The following is a 26,376-nucleotide window of genomic DNA, read 5'->3' as shown; positions in this document are numbered from 1 at the left end:
ATTTCTGGGAAAATCTCATTGATAAAAAAATATTTGAAATCTCAAGCTACCCTGCAGTCACTGAAAATATCCACAAGAGGATGCCAAGCTATCAGCAACAAAGTTATTTCCCAATAGGTTCTCAAGTGCTTGTTTTATTTTTAAGACCAGAAATGAACAGAGAGGCCAGAAAATAAATTAGATTTTTTTATCTAAAATCAAAATACAACTTGCTTTCTTTTCTAACTTGATTTGCTTTTATCACTTGAACGCCCATAACTGCAATGTTTTTTTGCCAATCCATATAGCTTATTATTATTTAGAATCCTCAAGTAGGTGGCACATAAATTGTAGTAAATACATGAAATATTAAATGTTAGGAATATAGCTGCATGATGGAATATTTCCCATGGCAAATAAATTTTCTGAAAGATATTATTATACCTTTGAAATCTGGGGACTTCAAAATATATTTTCTAAATAGTGAGATCTAATGAGCTTTAGATAGATGGATTTAAAACAAAACTAACACTTTAGAGCACTGTCAAATTGAAGTAATAGTTTGATACAGGAACCACTGTTAATAAGCATAATGTGACAGTTCGAAGTGTGCTAGCCAGTCAAAAATACTAAGAGGTTTTCCAAGAGACTGAATTGCTGGGTTTCTCAGTATAATAATAAACCGCTCCAAACTTGATTGCAGAAAGTATGACTTCAGCAAGAGTGGTCAATGCCTGGAATGCACTATCTGATTCTGTAATTACACCCTCAAACCAGGGGTGGGATTCTACCAGTTCGCACCTATTCGCTAGAACCGATTTTTAACATTCTAAGCAGCTCGGAGAATTGGTTGTTAGGAGAAATTACTGGCCTAATCCTGTAAGGAAGGCAGGAAGGAAACATTCTGGTGTTGCTTATAGAAACTGCCTCTCTGTTAACCCTTATTACATTCTTGGCAGGACTAGACTTCCTGTCTCTGGAACTTCTCTGGAGATTTTTTTTCCTTCCTTTGCTGGTATTTTGCTTGTGTGGACTGACCATTCAAAGTTACAATGGCACTGGAAAAAGTGACTTATGACCGTTTTTCATACTTATGACTGTTGCAGCATCCCCACAGTCATGAGAGGCCAGGTGAGGAGATGCGTGCCTTGATGTGAGTGATGTTGAGTTGGCCACGCCCAGCCAGTCATGACCACCAAGCCATGTCCACCCAGTCACATGACCACAAAGCCATGCCCACCACTAAGCCACGCCCACAGAACCGATTGTTAAAAAATTTGAATCCCACCCCTGCCTCAAACCCCCACTCCTTTAACCTCAAACTATCCACTATTGACCTCACCTCATTCCTAAGAGGTCTGTAAGGGGCGTGCATAAATGCACCATCGTGCCTCCCGTTCCTGTCCTATTGTCCCCATTTAATCATCCATATGTTCTGTATTCTTACTCATGTTTACACTTATACCTATTATTTTATAAGCGATTGACGGGAAGCATTCTAGGTATCCTTTGGACATACTATCAATCTGAACAATTCATTGAAGCTATGCAATTTGTTGGTCTATTCGTGACAACCAGTATATAACACCAATAAATGAACTTTCATCTTGGATGATTTTAGTAAAGCTTAATCCCCACATGATACTGTAGGAAGTTAGCACCCACCCCTCTCCTAGAAAATTGAAATATCCTAGGAAATATTTAAAAAGGCAGAATATTTCCCCTAGAAAGAGTAGAAATTCAAGAGCAGAAACACCTCAGAAGCAGAAGCTCACCCCCACCTTTGTTAATGGGTGGGCCATTAAGGCCTGGGCCGGAATACTTTACATAACAAAGATCTCTAGGTAAAGGTATAGCATCCAGCAAGGGTCAACCAAGCCTGGAACTTAGGAAAGCCTACAAAGTTAGCTAAGATCCCCGCTCCTGGGAGTCTGACAGCCAATGGGATACATTTCTTGCACAGATACAGGAAACACTAAGGTAGGGCCCAACAGAGAGTATATAAGGGTCTCAGCATCTTGGCCGGCCCTTCTTTTTCTGTTTTTCTTCACCTTGGAGCATGTGATCATCCTTCTTTGGACCTTCAAGCCATGTGGTCCTGTCCACCATTAAAACCATCTTTCCAAATAGCCTCCCTATTTCCAGTGCCTTTTTCCCGCTTGGAACTGAACCCAGAAGAATAATTCTTCCAACAATACAACAATTCAAACATCACATTTTTGCAGTGTATTCCAGTAATTTTTAATTGTTCTGTATATGTGAGATAGGTTTCTTCTGGTTTCTTGTTGAATACTCTCTATTACCGGTATGATAGAGAACAAAATATCAAAGCAGTTTAATTTGATACAGATTTTTCAGCCCGTTTAGCCCAGTGTTTATAAGCTAAACCAGTGTTTCTCAACCTTGGCAGCCTTAAGATGTGTGGACTTCAACTCCCAGCATTCCCCAGCCATCTTTGAGTTGAAGTCTGCTCATTTGAAAGTTGCCAGGGTTGAGAAACACTGGTTTAGCTACAGACGGGTAGGATTCAAATTTTTAACAACCGATTCTATGGACGTGGCTTAGGTGGTGGGCATGGCTTGGAAGTCATGTGACTGGATGGACATGGCTTTGTGGTCATGTTATTGGCTGGGTGTGGCCAACTCAATATCACTCACATTGAAGCACGCATCTCCTCGCCTGGGCTCTCATGACTGTGGGGATGCTGCAACAATCGGAAGTGTGAAAATTGGTCATAAGTCACTTTTTTCAGTGCCATTGTAACTTTGAATTGTCACTCCACACAAGCAAAGTACCAGCAAAGGAGGGGGAAAAAACTCCTGAAACAGGAAGTCTAGTCCTGCCAAGAATGTAACAAGGGTTAATGGAGCGGCAGTTTCTATAAGCAACACCAGAATGTTTCCTTCCTGCCTTCCTTACAGGATTAGTCCAGTAATTTCTTCTAACAACTGGTTCTCTGAACTGCTTAGAATGTTAACAACTGGTTCTAGCGAATAGGTGCGAACTGCTAGAATCCCACCCCTAGCTACAGACATAAAAGAGAATATATCCCAATTTATTACAATTTCTTCAGCTTAATTCTATAAATTTGCCTTTCACCACCAAAGTACAGTTCACTTTCATGTATTATTTTCTGCTTGTCTGCTATTTTCTTTTTAGTCATTTCTGGAGCTCTACAATATCTCTAGCAGCGTATTCACAGTGCTAAAAATTAGCTGTCCTGAATGTTAAATTCACCTATATTAAGCATCTTTTTATTTTTTCCCCTGAGTTCTACTGATTAGCCAGTCTCTCAAATCATTATTTAGCCCTTTGCCAAATGTGCAGGATTCAGATAAGTTTTTCAGTTCAGCTGCATATATGTTGCAAGGAATTCTCCTTTTTGTTTTTTCTAATGTCATCTGAAACTCACTAGACTTAATAAAAGACATGGCACAAAATATTGCTGTATTATTTCTAATAGTTCTATAAAATGAAACGGGGGGATATATTGAGCTTCTCAATAAGCTGTATGTTTTATCCAGCTGTTGCAATTAAAAAAGGATCCCCTTTTTTCAGAAATTTGCTTTAAAACATTGCTCATATCCTTCTGTATTGTAATAACTTGTCGTATGTGTCATTATCAAACACATTAATTTTCTCAGGCTACTTATCCTGCTGTGCTTTTTTTCTTTTTTTTTGGCCCTCAATTACAGAGGTCTTCCTCTGATTGCTGTGAACATTTTACTACCTCTTGTTCCCTCTGCAGATAAGCAAAGCTTGAGAGGCTTTTTTTAAATGGTCCCAACTCATTATCACTTTTTTCCTACTGACTAGTCAAAGACATTCAAATCAGGAATAGGTTTTTCTCCTGCTTATCTTTCTGAAACATCTAAAATAATTATCTTCTGTGGGTCTGCAAGAATTACAGGCAGGTCAAGGTGACCAAACAACAATACAAGATTGCAAACCTGCTTAATCAATCAATCTAGTCAACAATAACCCAAGGCACAATAGCATAGTGGACAAGAGATTTAATTAAAAAATGTCAGAGTCCATAGTTGAGAAGACCACATGCTGACCACATGCACACCAGAATTTATTTTGTTTATTTGCTGATATTTCTACAACGTCCAATTCTCACAGGAATCTGTTTACGACCCAATTTCTGTTTACTGATTACATCAGATTTGTAATCTTTAAAATTCTCTCTCTCTTTCTCTCTTTGTCTGTGTGTGTCTCTCTCTCTGTGTCTCTGTCTCTCTTTCTCTTTCCCATCCATATCTATCTATCTATCTATCTATCTATCTATCTATCTATCTATCTATCTATCTATCTATCTATCTATCATCTATCTATCTATCTATCTATCTATCTATCTATCTATCTATCTATCATCTATCTACAATCTATTTAAATTTCGACCCCACCTTTTAATTCTGGAGCAGGAGGTGCATGCCTAGCGCCACATCCTCCCATTTTTTCCAACCACCATAGCTCTGGTTCCTGGTTGGGTTGAGATTAATCCCCTAGTGAGTTTTTGAGGCTGATTAGGGGCTACAATCTGGCATCCCCAGTGCCAATCTAATGCCCCAGCCAATCTAAAGCCTCAGTACCAAAATGAAAGATTTTATAGACTAATTATCGATCTCATTTGACATTGACATATCTGGGTTTATAGTCCTCATTTTTTATAGTTATTAACAAATATCAAACTCAAGACAAAAACAGGCATAATTTTACCTGGGAAAATAATATTTCATTATATTCATGATAGTGTAACTTTGGATATTAAACAAAAAATTGCCCACATCCTGGCTAAATTCATGTGTCATACCATACAAAGCCATAACATAATTAGTTGGCTATGTCTTAACATGCTGTGTGGACCCCATTTGTTATGGCTTATTCAATGAGCCACAATTAAATGAACTATAGTCTAAAATACTGTCTAAACCAAACCAACAAATTGAAGCAAAAAACCCCAAAACACCACTATACCAATGGTGAGCTGACATTAAAGCGCATGAGCACAGTATTCCAGTCTTGAGCCTGTTCTAAATTATTGTCTGTAACTGGATTGGTGAGCATTATAAGTGGATTCCATCCATCTAGCTAAGGTGGAAGACCCCTTTCCTAGTGTTTTCTCCACCAGACTGAAAAGGAACCATATGGGTTTTGCCTTTCTTCTCACAGCCTGACCTACCTGCCTCTCAGCTCCAGGGTTTTTAATCATCCCTCAGTAGGGAGCCCCAAAAAGAATGTTCTAATTACTACCCCCATTCCTTTGTACAGCAGGAATCTTGCTCAGTGACAGCAGGAAACAGTTCCGCTTCAGAGAATTGTTTTCTATCGCTGCTGGATCTGTCCGTTTAGAGCTGCTTGTGCAATGCAGGGCAATCAATACTTTGACAGGACCCCAGGAAAAGGTCTTGCAATCAAATTAACAGCAAAAAGCTGGGCTGCCTGTCACCTTGCTTTTGACAGAGAGGTAAAAATCCTGGGATGAATAATTGCCTAGAGTTCCTTGAATTTTTTCATAGCTCAAGCCTGGCTGCTTATTTAGATACTCTTTCATTATTTATATTTATGGGTCCCTTTATCAAGCAAAGTTCTCATGAGGCTATGGAAAAACATGATGCAGTGAAAACATTAAAGGGCAACGTGTTTTTATAAAGCAGCAGGTTGAGCGGTAGAGGCTTAAAGAAGGCAAAGAGAACCTGTGGTCCTCCAGATGTTGCTGCACTAGAATTCCTAACACTGTATAACTTACCACTGCCTCTGTTCCGGGGGGCCCTTGAGACTTAAAACAGATGTCTTCAACACTCTGGCTGAAACCATATTACCACAAGCCTTTTTTAAAAGCTTGGAATCTTAAAAACGAGTACCAGAAAAACACTAGCAAATGCGCTCATCATAATGTATGTATTAAAAACATGGTTTGTTGATAAACTGCAGCTTGGTGGGTTCCTGCAGTATCCTAAATCTAGATCTTCAACCTTTTGGCCAGCTCATCAGTGGAATGCTGAAAATATCAGAGATGTTCTCTCAGAATTGATGCTTGACGGTTTGCCCATTCATGATAGAGCTGCAGGGAGGATACAGCTAGTAACAGTTTCAGTTGAATAGAACACGGTCTGAACCCAAGCTTCTTTCCTCACACTGTTGCTTACTTTTTATAGACCAATCTAATATATATCCAAAGAAAACACTGGACTTATGAAGGAGATTAGAGACCCAAAGGCATTCTTGGACATTTTGTCCACTTCCCAGAAAAACAACGGAGACAGTCGGCTGCAGTGAATTGTTTTACTTGGCACTAAGAGGGTATAGACTGATGCTGAGTTTCCATGAGACAGCTCACAGCTGACTCCATAGAAGCTTCCATTTATACAATGATTGTATATATACATTATGCATTAGCTGATCAGCATATATTCGAGCATGCATAATTAAAAAATGTTACAGCAGAAATATTAGCACATTCATAGTTGTGAGATTGGAAAATCTGCTACACATGCTTATAATATAAACATTCCTTCTCTACATCTACTGAAGACCAATTCTGGACAGTCCTGTGTTAAGGCAGTTGCAAAGCAGAGAAAATTAATTGAAGTTAATCTTTGAGCAGACTTACTCAATATAAAATAGTTATTACTATACTATATTATACTATACTATACTATATTATCTATACATCTGTCAATACATTAGCAAATTTTTGGCTGCTTATAACATCTGTCAATACAAATCATGAAACATCCACTGTATGAAAAATAACAGAATCAAATAATAAAAGAAACCCAAGGCAGTCACAGAAAATGCAAACTCATGTCGGAAAAACGAAGTTTTTAATTACTTATGGAAAGCCGACAGCATAGGGGCAGATTAAAATATTGGGGGATGCGGGAGCACTTCCAAAGGGCAGGGACCCCTATGGAAAAACATCATTTGTGTCTTCACCACCCTCATTTCATGAAATGAGGCATCACTGGTAGGAGAAATAGGTCAGATGGGTCATGATCAGTTGAAGGAAGCTGCCCTGCTAGTACAGTTTCATTAGTAAACCGTGTCAAATTGTAAAGGTTAAAACCAGCTGTTTGAAGTGCATTTGGAAGCAAATAGGAAGCATTTCCATTTTCTAAATACTGGGAGTGCATTCCAGAACCTGACAGCCACACAGGAACATAGAATAACAGAGTTGAGAGGGACCTTGGAGGTCATCTAGTCCAACCCCTGCTCAAGCAGGAGAGTCTGTTCCAAATATTAGTCTCTATCTAGGATCGAGAAGACCTTCTTCCATTTGCTATATAACTGAGCTTCTGGCTGGGGAATTCTAGGAGTTGAAGTCTACACAAACTTGAGAAACTTTGAGCTAATAGTTGAAAGGACCAATTCTGCTGATCTAAGTAATGGCAGATTCATAGCTGAAGAGCCAGTCTTTTAAATATGTGCTATTTAAAAGATTTTAGTTATTTAAAAGTTGAAAACAAGAAAACATGACCCCTACTGGGTCAACATGTCAGAGAAATTTCCTTATCAGATTCCTCAATGCCTTCAACAATGGCAGATTTTCTACTGCACTTCTTTCATTGAAACAGTTCTTAAACATTCAAGATGTTTAGAGATGCATCTGCCTTGAAAATAGCCTGTAGTCAAACATCAGGAGTTAACTATAGGAAACCTTTTTACTGTGTGACATTTTGTATTGTCATAAAATGTTTCATGGTAATTTTATGTCATAAAATGTTTAATGAAGTTTTCCAGATTTCAATTCCACGGAAGTTCCAGATTTTGGATCTTTTGCATTCTGTAAGTTAGTCCACTTGATGTATCTTGTTTAAAAAATAGTTGCCATATGATGCACCATTTTGCCCATTTAAAGGTTGCACTACCACCACAACCCTGACAGTTTGGGAAAACACATGCAGGTAGTCCTCAACTTACAACAGTTCATTTAGTGACTGTTCAAAGTTACAACAGCATTGAAAAGAGTGATTGATAACCATTTTTTCACACTTACGACTGTTGCTCATCCCAATAGTCATGTGATCCGACTTCAGATGCTTGGCAACTGACTCATATTTATGACAATTGCAGTGTCCCAGGGGCATGTGATAACTTTTGTGACTTTCTGACTAGCAAGGTCAATGGGAAAGCCAAAATCACTTAACAACCATGTCACTAACTTAACAGCCACAGTAATTCATTTAACAACTGTGGCAAGAAAAGTTGTAAAATGGGGCAAATCTCACATAACAAATGTTTAGCAACAGAAATGTTGGGCTCATTTGTGGTCATAAGTCAAGGACTCATTTGTTGGGCTCATTTGTGGTCATAAGTCAAGGACTATCTTGGTTGGTAGAAGTATCAAAACTTTAAAATGATACAGAAGCATGAGAATCAATTTCTACAAGACCTCACAATTTATATACAAGATTTTTTTTAATGATTTGCCTAACATTCAATAAAGCAGGATTTCAGCTAAATAGCATCCCTTTTAAAATCAAATAATTTGTGCTTGTCTAACGCAAGAGTGCTTGACTTGTTCTCTGCACTCATGACAAAACTTCCATTCATAATCAGCATGGGCACAGTGGTTGCAAATGTTGGGATGATACATCTTAAATATGATAAGCTATGGAAACCTGGCATAGAATAACCTCAGAGTTCTTGCTTTTTTAAGAATCTTACAAAGAAAGGAACATCTTCTGAAAATACATCTTCTCCATAATATGTTACTATGACAAAAGTAAATATATTCTCTGAGATTTTATCTTCTGTCTCAGATTAAACATTTATTCACTTTACCAGTACTTCCTTATGTAGCCATAAATGAAATACCCTCAAATGAATGAAAGCACATTCCAGCTTATTCATACGTAGTGAATTATGGATTTCTGAGCTATGAACATGAGTTTCTTCTATGTGGAGAGATAATATACTTACAATTTATCTTTTCTAATCCTAATTTTAGAATGATCTAATTGAAAAAACAAAGGCATTTTTTCAAAATTAAATATTTATTTAGATTTTATTATAGCAAGTCTACACAACTCTATATCTATACAAATCCTAATGGAAATGAGCTTCACAATTCTTCTCTTTATCCATCTTTAGCCATTTCACAATGTCTTCATGTCTTAGCGACTATGTTGACGTTTCCTTTTTGTTTAGAACATAGTCTTTATAAGAAATGTAATTCAGCACCATGTAGCTGGAAGACACACTTCACTGGATATCATCATCATCAAACATATCTTCAAAATCTAAAAAGATAATGAGTACCACACAGTTGTAAATACAACTTCATTGTTCTGATTTTAAAAAAACATACATAACTGAATATGTCAATTTAATTCATGGGATCTCAACTATAAAAAGTAGACTCTCCACCAAATGCCAAAAAGGGAGTCATTTATTGTCCAGATTTTTGCCATCCAGATTTAATAAATACAGCTTAGTAACAGTACAAAAAGTATTCCTCATTTTGGAATAAAAAAAAATCTTGAAATCCATTCAATAAGTTCACAAGAAATTCAACTGAAAATGAGAAGGTCATTATGTAAGGCAGGGGTGTCAAACTCAAAGCCTACAGCCTGGATGCGTCACATGCTGGCCATGCCCACCCCTATTTTAGCAAAAGGGGAAAAGTTGCAATACATCACGTAATGACATGAGTTTGACACTCCCGATGTAAGGTAAATCCTATATCATTGTGGGATTCTCGAGCACAGATCACATAATGCAACTCCTTGTGTTATTTTAATATGCTAAAGGATTGATATTTAAAAGCTCCCCTCCCCCAATGTATTAATTTTATAGCAGGGTTGGACAACCTTTTGTGATTTATAGATCAAAGGCCATCGGTTGTCCATTTTACAGAATCAAGAATACTGAGGATGGAATACTATGGTAGTCTGGCATAAGCTATCAGTTCACTTAACTTATTCAGTATGCAATGGTTTCCTTCAGTTATATGCTAATTCTAAAAGTTTGCTGTTTTTCTATGTTATTGGAAATAACTTCAGTTTCTACTGTATAGCATGCTACTATTTGGGTACTGATTATTCCAGTCCCACAACAGAGGCACAATACCGAAATTGACTTTTTTGGTCCTGATTGCTATTGAACTATTGCACAATTTGAAGGATACATGTGTATTCTCTGTATACTGCTGTTGCAAAACTGAGGATGTCCCAAGGTTTTCTGCTTAACAGACAATGCATTTGATGATAAATCTTTAAAAGGCTATGTATCCAATAACCCCTGATCAATAAAACATAATGGTCCTAGTGTTTGGCCATCATTTGCTTGATTAACTGAAGGCTTAACATTCCCTCAGATATGTTGTTCTAATATGTTTTTATTTTCAGTAATGTTTCTAGTAAAGCCAGTAATAACATTTTAAAAAACAGTCAGCAATGACTAAAATAAACACGCCTGATTTAAAATAAAATTGAATACTTACTATTAAAGAAGTCTGCATGTACTGCCTTTTCATTAGCAGCTAGATCCATCAATAAACCTGTACTTCCTCCAGCCTGAAAAAGAATTGGTTTGTCATCTGTGCCAACTTATTCATGCAATAATTAGCTTTAAAGAACTTTACAGTGAGCTAGTTTCTACTTGCTCACCTAAATCTAGCACAATTTAGACAGAATCACCCTGATAAGTTTAATTGCTTATTACTATTATTGAATTGAGATATAAGGACCAACATTATAATGGAAATTATAATTATAATGTTTGTGCAGCATTTCTTTCTCCTCTCAAAAATCTCACTCATCTAAAAAGCAGAAGCGGGGTGGCAGTGGAATGACAGATAAACATACGCAGATGAAAAATTAGTCCCCAAATGATCTTGCCATAAAAAACAAACTTTGTGCCCTGAAAAAGTATGAAAACCCTTCACAGATTAATAGAGTTGGAAGGCACCTTGTAGGTCATCTTGCCCCCATCCACCCAAGCAGGAGACCCCTACACTAATGATTTTGACAAGTTTAAGGCTTGTGGACTTCAACTCCCAGAATTCCTGAGCTAACATGACTGGAGGAGGAATTCTGGGAGTTGAAGTCCACAAGTCTTAAAGCTGTCAAGTTTGAAGACCCCTGCCCTACACCATTTCTGATGGAAGGCAGTCCAGTCTCTTCTTGAAAGCTTCCAGTGCTGAAGCTCCCACAACTTCTGAAGGCAACTTCTGTTCCATTGGTTGATTGCTCTGACTTTCAGAACATTCCTTCTTCTTTCTAGGTTGAATCTCTTTTTGTTCAGCTCCCATCCATGATTCCTTGTCTGGCCTTCGGGTGCCTTGGAAAATAGCTTGAGCCCCCCGCCCCCCTCTCTGTGGCAGCCCCTCAAATATTGGAACTATTTCTCGCTTCAACCAGCTCTTTAAAACTTAAAAAGCCCACCCTTGTGAAGCATCTAATCTGCCCACCCTTCCTCGTTCAACCAGACACCAACAGTGGAAGACAGAAACTGCCGTTCGTGGCCAAACAATGGCTTAATTGACTGACACAAGGGACCGCAGCGCCGACCACTTTTATCCAAGAACGTCGCGCGACCCCATTTCCGAGGACCGGGAACAAAATAGCCCAGCCCGGGAAAGCTGTCCTCCTTCTGCTGCTGCCGCCGCCTCACCTCGTCAAGGTCCACATAAGGCCCCGCACCCTCGGGAAACATCTCGTCCACCGCCGGCTTCATCGCTACCCTCGTTCCTCGGAGCCCACCTACATCCGGCTCCAGAAAGAATCTGCTTCCGGCTTCTCTAGGAGTGCGGGAGGAGGAGATCTCTGTGGTGTTCATCAAGTTCTGGGACTCCGACGGAAGGACCATAGAGCAGGTCCCATCGGTGCTGGCTGTAAAGATCTTGGGCGTTTCTTCCAAAGAAATAAGCAAGAGGGCTGTTGCTTGGAGGTGCTTTTTTGGGTGTCACGAAAGCTTAGCAGCACTGAATGACTGCATTCGCACAACCATTATTCAGCCAGTTGCAGATTTAAGGTTTACCTTCAGGGTTTCCTTGCCTTATTTAACTCTTACTATTTAACCCTTATAGGAAACACATCTTGATTAGTGGAGCATAAAAACACTCTTTTGTTGCCAGTTTGCTGCCCAGACAGGCTAAAGTTAATCGTGGATATTTTCTGTCCAGAGCTTCCCATACCCACAAACTTGGGAGTGAGTCTGTTTCTCTTCCATTGTATACAATAATTTTGAAAATTAAGAGAACAAATAGAAATAAAAATCACTGAAAATATCCAGATTTGGGTTTAGATGATTATAATCCTATCTCAATGTAGGTGAGATTATTTGGTACCCCCAAGGAATAACACAAATTGGACCTAGAAAAGGGGACCAAAGGACCTGTCCATGTAGTTGCCAGGAGTCGGGAATAATTTGAAAGCACAAAAACACAAAATAAATTTTACAGTTGGATCCAGGGCATCTGCGTATACAGGTAGTCATTGCTTAATGACCAGTTGCTAGCGACTTCAAAGTTATGATGCCCCCACGCTCCAGCCCCATTCAAGGTACTTACAATTCAGTTTTTAAGTTCCAATGTCTGTACCCACCTGACAATGATATGATCACATTTTGGGCACTTAGCACTGGTTCACATTTATAGCCCGTTATTTCTATTGGTTTCTGCCAATGGATATAATCGATTATGGTGATTTGCTTAACAGCCACTGCAAAAAGGTCATAAATTCAGATTTAATGATAATCCCCCCCATAACATACAATCGTAATTCTGGCTCAATTATGTGTTGTAAGTGGAAAACAACATGTAATTCAACCATAAGCTGTATATGTGAAGCCTGACCAAAGAAATATTACATAATTTAGCAGTTAATTTTTTTGTATTTCTTGATCACAGTTCAGTTTATGTCCAAATAATAATATTTAAATCAACTTTCTTTGTACTAAAATATACAAAGCTAATGCAGCCACTGTTCCAGTAGTTTACTATACTTTTTTTTAGTGTACTTAATTTAAACTAGAAAAGTCAGGCTATACAATTCAAAAATCCTGGCTATATAGTTTAATGTGTTTATAGATTTGACTGTCCGGCTATTCAATTTTTCACTCGGTGGTGTAACTCCAGGGCTGCAGATCTGGTTTCTGCCAATCTTAAGATTAAATTTTGTGCTAAAAGAGATTAGCAGAAGCCGGGTTCATGGGCCTTGGACCTGCATCTTTCAGTGAAAAATTGAATAGGCTAGTTACTTTCATTTTTGTGTTTCACAGAAGATATAGATTAGTAATACATATTAAAATATATTTTAAAAGATAATTTAGAACTGAACATATGCTTCCCTTAAAATATTTATTTGTGATTCCTGACCTAATTTCATCCAGTGAGCATTTCACACAGTTTAAGTTCTAGCCTAATTATCTTTTTTACCACTCAGACTACCCAACTTGATAGAAAACATCTGGATCTTTAAGACATGCTGATGCACATGGGAACTAAATTAGTTTTTTCTAGTTTCTTATCTAGTTCTAATGAAATACCATATCCTAGGACAAATTCTTTGCACTGTAGCACACAGGAGCTGCTTAAATGTCAAGATGTATAATTTTATCCAGTTATTTGACATCTAGGATCAGTGAGCTTGACATAAAAAGCCAAATTCAAAAGTCATGTTCAAGTGTATGTGTACTATATATTACTTGTGTACACTTAAGATGCATACTTTTTTAACAAAAGCTATTCTGAATAGGGGAAGTAATTTTCAACTGGATTTAAACATATTTTTACGACCACCAAATATATTTGCTTGAGAGCTTTTTGCTCACTCTTTGTTATGTGCACTAGTTTATTTATTACTAATTACAGATAATTTTTATTGAAATGCAAAAACACTAATATTTTGATAATCCACTTGAAGCTTGATGATATACCAGTCATTATTTCCTAGACAGTCAAAGGTGCCAATAACCTTTTCAGTTTGTAATTATGGTTGTCTCACAACAAATATTTTAAACTGTCTGCAAGTGCCCCCTACTGTACAGTTTATGAAAACAGTGACTATAAACATAATATTTATAGAGTTTAGGTGCTTTTGTTTATTGCAAAATAGTGAAATATGTTTTCATATTATAATAAAACTACTTTATTGCATCATCTTAGGAATATTGTATGAACTTTCTCCTCTTATTCTTCCCCAGGTCCCTCCAAAGAAAGCCCTTTTTGCTTATGCCAGTTTATTAATGTTGCTTTGGAATTGGCCAATGGGAATATTATTGATTGGTAAAAGATCTATCCATCTCCATTGTTATGCTTCAGCATTTGAGATTTCTCAACATGTTTTTTAAAAGGTTAAAATGATGCAGATAATGTTTTAAATTTGAACTTTTTTTCCTGCACTGCTGGTCTTTTTGTGCAATAAACCTTAACAGATTGTGATAATCCTTTCTGCAAATCATATCTTTATTTTTATTAATCATGAAACAACCATCAGAAGTACCAGTATGTTTAAATTTATAACTATTTTTTAAATAACTCAGTGTTCAATTTTTAAAAATTATGATCACATTATACCATTGTTAGTGTTTGGGGATAAACCCCTAAGCAGAGTATGCAGCAGCAGTCCAGCCAGGCAGGCAAATGAGAGAGAGAGTGGGCCCAAGAGTATACACACACTGGAGACAAAAACACTGTTTGTGGTTATAAAATAGTTATTTAATTCACACAGAGATTAAGAAGTGTCATTCAGTCCATATGTCATTATCCAGTATATCCATCCAGTTATCAAGTCCATTAACAGTAAATACAATGTCTTTATCTGCTTGTAAATCTTCTCCTCCCGATACCTTTCTCTCAAAGACAACGCTGAATCCACAGCTCACCAGGCAAACAGTCCTTGTGTTCAGTTGAAATGGTATCTGGCACAGTAGCCTCCAAAAGCAAGCAGACGTTCCAAAACAGCAGGCAGCAGACCAGGAACAGAACCAGGTGCATCCAGAAGCAGGGTCTATTACGTTTCCCTTCCTACCTTTATTACTGCCTGCAACCGCACCCACAATGACATTGCAGTTTCTTGTGCTTAAAGCTACAAAACACTTAATCCTAGGTTTACATATTTATTCAACCCAAACCTGGTTGGTGTATCCATATACCCAACATTCTCCCCTTTTGGGTGATATAAATATGTAATGCCTTTACATTCTAAACCCATATTTTTCACAACTTTCTAGATGCTTAATAGCACCTTGGGCTTTAGTAAAATGATCAGCTACATTGTGCTCCGACATGCAGTACTCCAGCTGTATCAATTTACTCTGTACAGATTGTCTTACATTAAGATACCTCAAATCTGTATGTTTACTTCTCGTTTTAACTGCAATATTAGTGGCCATTTGAATTGCTGCCTGATTATCTTCATGTACAACTATGGGGTAAGTTACAGTTATACCCATATCCTTCAACATTTGTTTGTACATAATTAACTCAGTACACAGTAGCGATAAACAGGAGAATTCTGCTTCCATAGTAGACAAACTTATGTGCTGTTGCCTTATTGACTTCCAGCCTATTAACGTCTTACCCAGCATTATGGCTGTTCCTGAAGTCGACTTTCTAGTATCTCTTTCTGCTGCAAAACTAGCATCTGCATAAGCACTCAATATGAGATCACCTTTTGGTTCTAAATACAGTGCATGGTGTAATGTTCCTTTAAGATATCTTAAGATTCTTTTCAATGCTATCCAGTGACATTGAAGTGGATCATTATTATGTCGTGCCAGCTGATTAATACTAAAAGCAATATCTGGCCTTGACCAATTGCTAATATATGATAAGCTACCAATCAAAGATTGATACAGTTCCTTATCACATTTGGGACTTGTGTATCCATTTTGCAAATATCCTGACTCATTGGAGTCTTTGCAGGCTTACAAAGTTCCATCTTATAATCTATTAGCAATTTAGATATCTTATCTTCTTGAGATATCTTAAAACCTTTCTGTGTTCTCAGTATATTCAATCCTAGATATCTCTTTATCTCCCCTAATTGCTTGATTTTTATTTTCTTGGCTAATGATGCAATTATTTCATTTGCTTCATCATTAGTTTTAGTTATCAGAGCAATATCATCAGTAAACAACAATAATAATGATATTTTCCCATTTGTCTCCCTTTTAAATAGACATGGGTCGGCTAAACCAGCTTTAAACCCTATATTGGTCAGTTCCTTCACAATATACTGGTTCCATTCATAGCCCGATTGTTTAAGACCATAAAGGCTCTTCTTTAATAACCAACAATCATTATTATTGTCTCCTTTAAATCCATTAGGCCTTTTCATATACACAGTATGTCTTAGTGGAGCATGCAAGTAAGCAGTTTCCACATCAAGATGGTTAACTATATATTGCTTGCTTGCTGCCCACACTAATGCTGCCCTTAAAGTTGCTGCTTTCAGACTAGGTGCAAATACTTCATCATAGTCTTTTGCACTTTGTCTAAAGCCTTGGGCTACTAACCTTGCCTTATGGATTGTGTTTCCATCCTTATCTGTTTTTATTTTAAAAATCCATTTGCAGCCAATGGGTTTTTCATTACTAGGTAATCTCACGTTTTCATACACTTTCATATCCTTCAGAGACTTCAATTCTTTATTAATTGCTGCATACCAATTTTCTTTCTCTTTAGAAGGATATCTTTTAATCTCATCCACAGTATTTGGGATTCTATTTTCCTGGCACACTGTATTAGCCTGGTATCTATCAGGCGGTCTAGAAATACGTGTAGTCCTTCTGGGTATTACTGGGCTTGGTTGAGTTACTACCTGTTCCTCATCTTCAGCTATATCTTCCTCTAGGGGCTGTACTTCTTCCTGTACTTCTTCCTTTACATTATTTTTAAAGTTACAGGGATACTTAATGGGATTTCTGTATGATTCAATAATCACCTTGTTATTGTTATCCTGCTCTAACTTATCCCATCCTACGTGCTCTAGAAATTGGGCATTAGCACTACATAACACCTTAGATGTGCCTTTCTCCCAAAATCTATATGCCCTATGGTTAGCTTGATAACCAACGAAGAAAAATTGTTTAGCTCTATGTTGCCCTTTACGCCTGAGTTGTGTAGGGATATGCACCCATGCTGGTGTACCAAATGTGTGCAGGTAACTCAGATCAGGCTTCCTGCCATGCCACATGGTGAATGGTATTTCACCAGTGGTTGAGTTAACCACATTATTTAATAAATGATTAGCACACATTATGGCCTCCCCCCACAAAGAATCAGGTAACCCAGAATCAGTTAACATAGTACGGGTCATTGCCTGCAATGTTTGGCCTCGCCTTTCAACATATGCATTGTGCTGTGGTCTGTATGGTGCAGATGTCTTATGAGCTATTCCAGCTGCCTTTAACCTATTCTGGAATTTGCTATTAACAAATTCCGTGCCGTTATCTGTCACCAGGGTTATAATTTGCCGTTTGGTTTTTCTTTCAGCAAACCTTAGCCAATTGAAGAAATGTTGATATGTTTCAGTTTTGCTTTTCATTAGGTAGCAAAACCCATATCTAGAGTAATGGTCCATAATGCTCAGTATATATCGAGCACCCCCCATACTGGGTTTCTTTGGACCTATAATGTCTGCAAATACTACTTCTAAAGGTTCTTTAGTTTTGAAACCATTTAGTCTATTTGCAGGCATTATTTTACTCTTATCTTCACAACAGACATTACAACGCAAATACTTATCACAGGGTTTTAACCTTATTCCTTCAGATAACTCTACTGTACATTTTAGCATTTTAAAATTCACATGCCCCAAACGTCTATGCAATAAATGGATACATTCATCATGAGGCTTGATATTATTAAATACAGTCTGTGCCTCCCCTTTCTTACTATCATGTAAGACATATAATGCTCCATTTAAAGCTGCAGTTACCCTTTTGCCGTCTCTTTCCAGTATGCACTTATTATTCTTAAATGTAACTACATATCCTAGTTTATCTAATACTCTTACAGAAAGTAAGTTCATCTTTAACTGTGGTACATATAACATTTTTATATTCTGGTTTAAACATGGACAATAAGCAATACCTTCACCCTTGGCCTTGAGGTGCCAACCATTGGCAAGTGATATACGTTGTGAGCTTGTAGACATTTTTATAAACTTTGTCTTATCTCTCGTGATGCAGTGGGATGCACCACTGTCCACCACCCATAAATCATTCTTCATATCACAATTGCCAAACATGGCCAGTTCAAAGGATTTCTTTGGCTTCTTTAAATTCTGGCTTTTTACTTTTCTGCAGAATCTTGCCAAATGTCCTCTGCCTCCACAATTAAAACACTTTTTAATTGTGTATGCCGTTGAAGATAAATTCTCTTCTTCCGGGTGCTTTCCTTTACACAGCTGGTTTCTCTCCAGCTTTGAAGATAATTTCTCTTCTTTATTAGGCTTATCTTCTCTCAGCTGGTCACGTTCAAACCTTCTTCTGGCTTCTTCTAATAGCCTGCCGGTAATCTCAGTTACTGATAAACTGTCTTTAGGCAATACCTCTAATGCAGTCACAAAATCATCATAGCTTCGATCCAATGAAGACAGTATGATGTATACTTGTTGCAACTCATTAAATATAAGTTCTTTTTCTTGTAATTCTTGAAAAATGCTTTTCATACAGTTTAAATGAGTTAACATGTCTCCATTTATCTCAAGATGTGTTCTAAACAGCTTCCGTGTAAGATTGATATGAGCTCCTACACTGTCTCGAACATAAATCCTTTTGAGATTATCCCAGCAGTCTGCAGCATTTTCCACTCCACGGATATGAATGAGTTGCTGGTCAGACAGGGTGAGACCTATGATGCACAAAGCCTGTTCATTCTTTCGTTCATAATCCTGTATCAGTTTATAATCCTCTTCATCATTGGGATTTAAGTTTGATACATCTGGTGGGTTTGTTATTATGTTCCACAAACCTTCTCTTCGTAGAAGTAAACTACATTTCATTGACCATGAAACATAGTTTGTTCCATCTAGTCTGGATATCATGGACAGACTTGGCAAATTTACTTGTGCCATTGCTCTTGTGAAAAATAACTATTTAACAAACAGTTTGTATTTACAGTAATGTGCAACTCACACCAGCTCTCACTGCTATATCCTGGTTAGTTAGACTGTGCTCACTGCTGGGCCCATAACCAATGTTAGTGTTTGGGGATAAACCCCCAAGCAGAGTATGCAGCAGCAGTCCAGCCAGGCAGGCAAATGAGAGAGAGAGTGGGCCCAAGAGTATACACACACTGGAGACAAAAACACTGTTTGTGGTTATAAAATAGTTATTTAATTCACACAGAGATTAAGAAGTGTCATTCAGTCCATATGTCATTATCCAGTATATCCATCCAGTTATCAAGTCCATTAACAGTAAATACAATGTCTTTATCTGCTTGTAAATCTTCTCCTCCCGATACCTTTCTCTCAAAGACAACGCTGAATCCACAGCTCACCAGGCAAACAGTCCTTGTGTTCAGTTGAAATGGTATCTGGCACAGTAGCCTCCAAAAGCAAGCAGACGTTCCAAAACAGCAGGCAGCAGACCAGGAACAGAACCAGGTGCATCCAGAAGCAGGGTCTATTACGTTTCCCTTCCTACCTTTATTACTGCCTGCAACCGCACCCACAATGACATTGCAGTTTCTTGTGCTTAAAGCTACAAAACACTTAATCCTAGGTTTACATATTTATTCAACCCAAACCTGGTTGGTATATCCATATACCCAACAACCATAATTAACAGATACACTTATACTATACCATTTTGAATTTAAGTCACTTGATGTATCTTTTTGCTTCTATTTCTTTACGTACAATGGATACTTACAGCATGAACAAGATAAATGAGCTCTATCACTGTGATATTTGACTCTTGGCTTACCAACTTATAAGGAAACCATTGATAAGGGAATGGCTGTATAAAAACAAAAAAGGATTAATGGGTTTTTGAGGTATAATTCCATCATATCTTTTCCACCATTTTCTTAGCAATAATATCAGTTGACTTCATATGATGACCCTTTGTCATTTCCATTCTCATTTAACATTTGGGGAGCCTTTGCTCTTTCATTTTTAGGACTGAACCATTCTTCTCTGGAGAGCTTGATATTTGCTTTTGGAGAACTATTTTGGCTACAACTGAGAGGTTCAGTCACAAGGATTAGGTTTGAACCTAATTCTATTCCTTCAGTCTTCTGCTTTTCCATTCTTGGCAAGACAGGTAAGATTGCCGATAGTTTAAGCAAACCATTATAGCAATCTTCCTCTGATTTGTCAAAATAAGGACGAGAGATTTTTAGGCTCTTAAGGTCTGTATTCATGATGTGTATTCATGATGTTGGCCAGAGCTTCTGTAAGCGGAGCCATCAGTGAATCTATTCTGTTCGTCTTTCGCCCTCTGAGATTAAGAATAAGAGGAAAGTTGTCATTCTATTTACAGAAACTGTCTGGAGTGGCAATTGAAATTTGTTTTAGGATTCAATCTGAATTGGTCAAAAGTTTATTCTTCCAAACTTTCAGTCTCATGCTGGAACCCATCATCAAGAAATTTGTCTTTCCAGAATATGTGCACTGAGCTGTTCTATGCATTGTATTTATATAGCATTTGTTTTAGTCCTTCAACAGAAGCAGCAAATCATGTAGGGTATGGTGCTTAATATGGCCTCACTTTGTTTAAAAAATTATTGTTTCAGCTTCTTCTCCTAGTTCTTTTCTTTTTCAAAGGCTGTTAATTGAATGATGAAACATTCTTGCCAGTATCCAGCTTTTAAAATTAGACTACTGGCTCCTCTTTTTGTGCTAAAGAAATGTATCTATACTTTCCTGCTGAGACCCTTCTACATTACTAGTCAAAAACAGTCTTATACCTGCATGAGTTCATACTACCTCTAAAGTCTTGCCCTAAAGAATTCCAGGAAAGTAGAGCTACTGTATCTGAGCTGCAGAAATAGTATCTTAATAATAGAATTTTGTCCCTTTTCACCTCTTGACCTTGGCTTATTGTTTGTTTCAAAGCCATGAGAAAACCAGATGTATAATTGTAACCGCTAATGTTTACACAAAGTAGATGGTACTTCTAAAAATACTTATTTTTTTTGCAGCTACAATTAATCAGAGCCATTACATTTACAACCCATTCTAGGCAAGTGGTATAAATATGGGTTAATAATTAAGAAGCATATCCTTCCAATCTGTGGAGCAATAATACTATTATACAGTATAATGAATTTATTTTCCAAAGGCACGGTTGTTCTGGTTTCCATTAAGTTTTGCTTTCTCTGTAACATCCCCCTTATTTACTGATGGCTGAAAAAAGCAGAGGAGGATTTAGTGTCCAGTTTAGTGGCATTAACTGAGGAATGTGCTACTTCTAGAAAGTTATGGAGAAAGCGGCAGGCTTAGGGAAATAATGAATCAAAGGACTACCACTCAAATGAAGAAGCATATGGGGTATTATGACTTTTGAATGATCCCAGCAATGGAATACTTTTATGAGAAAGCAGATTGGCTTTTTGCAGCTGCAGAAATAAAAACAACAGAAAACTTTCCGTCATTAGTTAGAATGTACTTGCCTCTTGCAGTTTGGAATGAAAATTGGAAACAATAAAGTGCTCCAGTACTACTCTAACCCACCTAGGTGGAAGGGCTCAAGCTTTGAACCTTGATTAAATTTGGCACTTATCTTCTCAACTTTGAACATTAGATAAATGTGTCCTTATTCTTTCAGTCATTTGACCTCAGATTTTAACTAATTTGTAAAGTTGATGTATTAAGGATGGTTTCATTGAGTCTCACTACTAGATTATAATAGTTGAACATTGTTGTTGGAATTTCATATGTGCTGAAAAACATTATTTGAATGTAATAAATAAATGTAGGGTTGTTATTCAACTCTGTAACTGCCCTTTCCTTCTTTGTTTTTCTTTACTACTGCTATAACATGAAAATTCAAGTGAAGGTGCTATATAAATTCTCACAGGAACAAAGACATATTTGAAGCATTGTAATTTCACTGAAATTATGAAGATTTATGAAACACAGAAGACTGATGAGAAAGCAGTCTAATCACTGAAGCCCCCTGCAGGCTGTAAGTATAGATATCTCTGTATACAAAACAAGGTATTTCTGTGAAAGACTGTGAGAGGATTCTTTTTATAAGCAGAAAAAAGTTCTTCTGCTTAATGAAGAACATTTGTCCCCAGTTGAACATCTTGTCATCAATAATCATTTTCTTCAGCCTTTATGACAATCCAAAGGAATGATGAAATTTCTGAGAAGATCAAAGGCCTGTAAAAATCAAAACAAGGAATGTACTGGGCAAAATTCTTAAAATACAAGAATTAGAGGAAAAAAATACTGAAACCCATGCTAAAGTACAATTGCAACTTGGTGTATGGAGTTTGAAACAAGATACTTAAACAAGAAATAGCAACATGGTATCTGCTTTTTATTATTTGGTTCAATCACAGGAGTAAATCAACAAGTTCACTAACTATACCCAATGCAATGTGCTTTTATAGAGGAATTGGAACCAGAAACCTAAATATATGCTACCAGCCACTCAATCAGAATTACAGTATGTGCATCAGTTATTTTGCTGTCTAATACATTAAAAACTAAATGTTAGTTATTCCTGTATTTTCTTATAGTGGAAATGATATGTGTCTATTATTATTAGTGTTGTAAAATATTTGGTTTTGCTTATTTTAATAAAATTAACACGATATTATAAGTTGAAAACTTACAATTTCCATAAAGTTCCTTCAAATGGCTTATGAAAATAACTTTAGGATCCCCAGGGGTTGCCACGCCAGCCTGCGTTTTAGAAAAAAATGGCTTCTCATAGCAAGTGATACTCTTTAATCTTGAGCAGATTAAACACTGGGGGAGGCAAGATTCTGTAATATAAAAGCCACCCAGAATTTTCTTATAGGGAAGATGGATCCCATATAAATTCAGTGAGTGAGGGAGTGAGTGAGTGAGGGAGTGAGGGAGGGAGTGACGGAGGAAAACAGAAAATCCTCAGCCTTCCTCTGCTATTTTTTTAAACAGAGGCAGAATTCCTAGGAAACAGAACAAAATTACTGTGTCTGAGTTAGAAAAAGTTCTACCATCTCCCAGCAGGTTTGATAAATTATTAGAATTAGCTGTAGAGATTTGAATCCCCCCTTACATATATAATATTCTTTATTGATTTGAATTTGTGTTCAGATTATTTCAGAATTTGAATTTTATCCCCAACCTAACAAAGGTAGCTAAACAGCAAAATCCATATCAGTTCTCCATCAGATACTGTGTAGCAAGTAGAATATATATTTTAATTGAACTTATTTAACAAACAAAAAATTATACAGTGCATGTAATTAATTGACAGCACCCGCCATCTTGATGTAATGAATGATTAATATACAATTACCTAGCTCATTATACCAGTAATGCAAATTAGCTGCCTGAATTAGTTCAGGGGAAAAGCTCACATTTGTTCAGAACTACTCAATAGCTTGTTGGAATGATGACAAATTGTCCCCTGTTCAAGGACACGGACTGAAATCCTAATGAAACCAAGATCCCTTCTGGAGAGTCTGTTGTTGCCTCAGAACTTTTTCAGAACTTACTGTTGTCAATCAATTTAGACAAATAAATAGATGGGAAACAATCTGGTTATTTCTCAGAAGATTGGCGGGGAGATATTCATCAGAGTAAACAGTAAGGATGGGAAAGCTTGAAAGGTCTGACCCTGATTTCCAGGACCTGGCACTCAACTGAGGCTGGTTACATAGCAAGAAACAAGAAATGCTGACCACACGGCTCAGGAGTATACATTACAAAATGCCCCATTTTTCCCTTCCCACTGCTGTTAACCAGAAAAAGATGACAGATTGGATCAGTGATCAAAGGTCAGGTCCTGAGGCCAAATGGTGAGAGGGAAATAGTTTTCCAAATCAACAGTACAGTTTTTAGGCCTTTAAAGTAGCACCAGACAAAAGATGTGTGTCACTGTGCATTCTGTTTGTAGCTCATGGAGAGATATCACACTTCTTGCTTTCACAATTCCGGGATTGGAAAAAAAAAAAGAGAGGTTAAATGAAGCTGTTTGTAGCCCACCTCTGCCTGTAGTTTATAAACCACAGGGATTCATAGGATCTACTGAGTCCAAACATTTTTATTGCTTTTAAAATAATAACAGAAAAAGAAAAGAACAAAACACAATTGCACATATATTATCAAAAATACATGTGCAAAAAAGTGAAAAAATACAATATAGAATATGATATCTGGTTACAATAGTAAACAATTAAATTCTATATATAATTATCCAATGCAAATATGCAAGTATGAAATATCTAATGCATTTAGGTAACACTCATACTTTTAACCTACTGTTCGTATAAATGAATCCCATATTTCATTATTCATATCCATACAAAGTCTACACCTATAGGCAATTCAATCGTAATCAGTAATCAGATCTTCAAACCACTGAGTAAACGGAGCCATATATTTATCTTTTTAATGTTCTAATATCAGTTTTAATTATAATAGAGAATCCATTTACATCATTTGTTTGTCAAAATGCCAGGTATGTAATTCAAGAAAATATTATCCTCTGAAAATTGTAGCTTTTGTTGCACAGTCATGTTTATGTAGTCCACTACTTTCTCCTAAAACTTAGTAAGTATAGGACATTGTGTTTTAAAGAAGCATTGTTCTTATTACTTCTCCAACAAAATGCTGTCCTAGATAATCCTTTTCTATACAGACATAATGGAATCAATTTATGTAGAGGTATATTATCATACAAATGTAAATAGCTGCTTGTCAAGCAGGTTTGGATCCAAACAGCCCCACTGTCAAATAGAAGTATTGCCATGGTTGGTTAAAATGTGCAAAAATACATGATATTAAAAGGCAAAGAGCACACATACTTTTAAGAAAATAATCAGATGAATGAGCATTCCTTGTTGGCTTTTGAAGGTGTAGAATATTAAATATGGAAGTAGACTTGGGTTCTTGCCTTGAATATCTTAATGGTGTATAGCTTTCTGGAGGGGGGTTTGTCAATGTGAATACTCAAATGGTGAAAATCTGTTCTAGTATACTGCTGAAATCCCATTGATATCTGTGTGGCTATACTTGCAGGACACATTTGACAGTGATTATCTTAACCCTATTTTGTGTAATTAAAAGCCAATTTTATGGGTCTACATGATATGCTCAACCATAAAATTGACTGCATGGACTAGATTTGCTTGCTACAGTAGGTTGAAACAGGATTAAATAGTTTGTGGTGCTGCATGATGTGCAAAACTAAGTCACAGCCTGTCATTTTTAAAACAGTTCTCTTATTCTTCTAAGTGAAAATTCAGCAAACTTTTGATTGGCTTGCCAGAAGCTAATTACTGTAAAATTGCTTTAGAGACTAAAAAATACTAATTTCCCATCTTGGTTTACTTAATGCTTAGCTAGTATTCTGAGGCATTCCTCATTGTTTTCATTTTCTTGAATAAACCCCATCTTTTAACAAACAGAATGTGATCAGTAGGTTTTGTGATATAGCCAGAGAATCTTAAATACTTCACAGTTCACTACATGCTGTTTCTGTCTCTTAGACCAAGTCATTTCTCTCTTGGCTTTTGTTCTGTGTGGAATTTCGCCGGAACAATAATTTAAAGGGTTTTCCAGATGGTTAAATGCTATTCACTGAAGAAGCTCAATAGCACATTAATATATATGTATGGTGCTTTTTAATCTCCAAATCTGTCATTTATTTAAGTCAGATGGGATGCAATGGAGAGAGAAGTAGAATATTTTAGTGCAGCATAATGCTGAACAGCTGTGCTTGGAGTTGATCATTATTCTTCATGTTGAAAAAAACTTCAGTCATAGTCCATCACTTAGGAAGGTCTTTTAGTGCAAAAGACTTGGAAGATAACTAAGCATAAGGTGAGTTCAATCTGTCCATATAATAGCAGAATCTACTTTTGTGTCTTTCTATTTGGAAAACAAAACAATATAAGATCAAAAGTACTTTGCCCCTCCAGCCTGGTTGATGAAAATGCTGTAATAAAGAATGTTCAAACATCAGGTAATTGGTGTCTTCTGTGTTATATTTATAATCAGATTTTTAAATGCTTGTTTTGGAATACCAATTTCTCCAGTGCTTCAGTTCTGATCTGTGCTTTAAATCAAACATTATTAGCTTTGTTTTGGAAAAAAATGTGTGTGTGGGGTAAAGCATAGCCTCTGCCTGCAAGTGGTTTTAGGTACTAACTTATAATAGCTGAGAAAGAAGCTGCTGTGCTTAAAATTCTAGCAAGCAACTAACCATCATGGCCAGCATGGTTTGCGTAAGAGCTTGAGAGATGTATGTCTAAAACATCTGGAGACA

General features: G+C 36.9%; 1 protein-coding gene across 1 annotated transcript; it reads right to left on the bottom strand.

Annotated features, from left to right (window-relative positions):
* Positions 1 to 8,962: 8,962 nt before the first annotated feature.
* On the bottom strand, positions 8,963 to 11,742 carry COPS9 (COP9 signalosome subunit 9). Its single transcript, XM_026701116.2, has 3 exons — positions 11,602 to 11,742; positions 10,430 to 10,502; positions 8,963 to 9,227 (listed from the first exon to the last, which is right to left on the bottom strand). The coding sequence occupies exons 1-3, from the start codon at positions 11,662 to 11,664 to the stop codon at positions 9,190 to 9,192; spliced, it is 174 nt and encodes a 57-aa protein (XP_026556901.1). The 5' UTR covers positions 11,665 to 11,742; the 3' UTR covers positions 8,963 to 9,189.
* Positions 11,743 to 26,376: the final 14,634 nt, after the last annotated feature.

This window comes from Pseudonaja textilis, chromosome 4, assembly GCF_049901715.1.
Source record: "Pseudonaja textilis isolate UNSWEBS1 chromosome 4, rPseTex1.2, whole genome shotgun sequence".
NCBI classification, from domain to species: domain Eukaryota; kingdom Metazoa; phylum Chordata; class Lepidosauria; order Squamata; family Elapidae; genus Pseudonaja; species Pseudonaja textilis.
The sequence above is the reverse complement of the archived record's forward strand: the minus strand, read 5'-3'. Positions and strand labels throughout refer to the sequence as shown.

What these genes read in the sequence shown, in the direction of transcription:
- COPS9 (XM_026701116.2), bottom strand. Translation starts at nt 11,664, where the DNA reads ATGAAGCCGGCGGTGGACGAGATGTTTCCCGAGGGTGCGGGGCCTTAT. An exon ending in CTTATGTGGACCTTGACGAG is followed by an intron (nt 10,503 to 11,601) that starts GTGAGGCGGCGG and finishes ATTCTTTTTCAG; the next exon opens with GCTGGAGGAAGTACAGGTTT. An exon ending in ACATGCAGACTTCTTTAATA is followed by an intron (nt 9,228 to 10,429) that starts GTAAGTATTCAA and finishes TTATCTTTTTAG; the next exon opens with ATTTTGAAGATATGTTTGAT.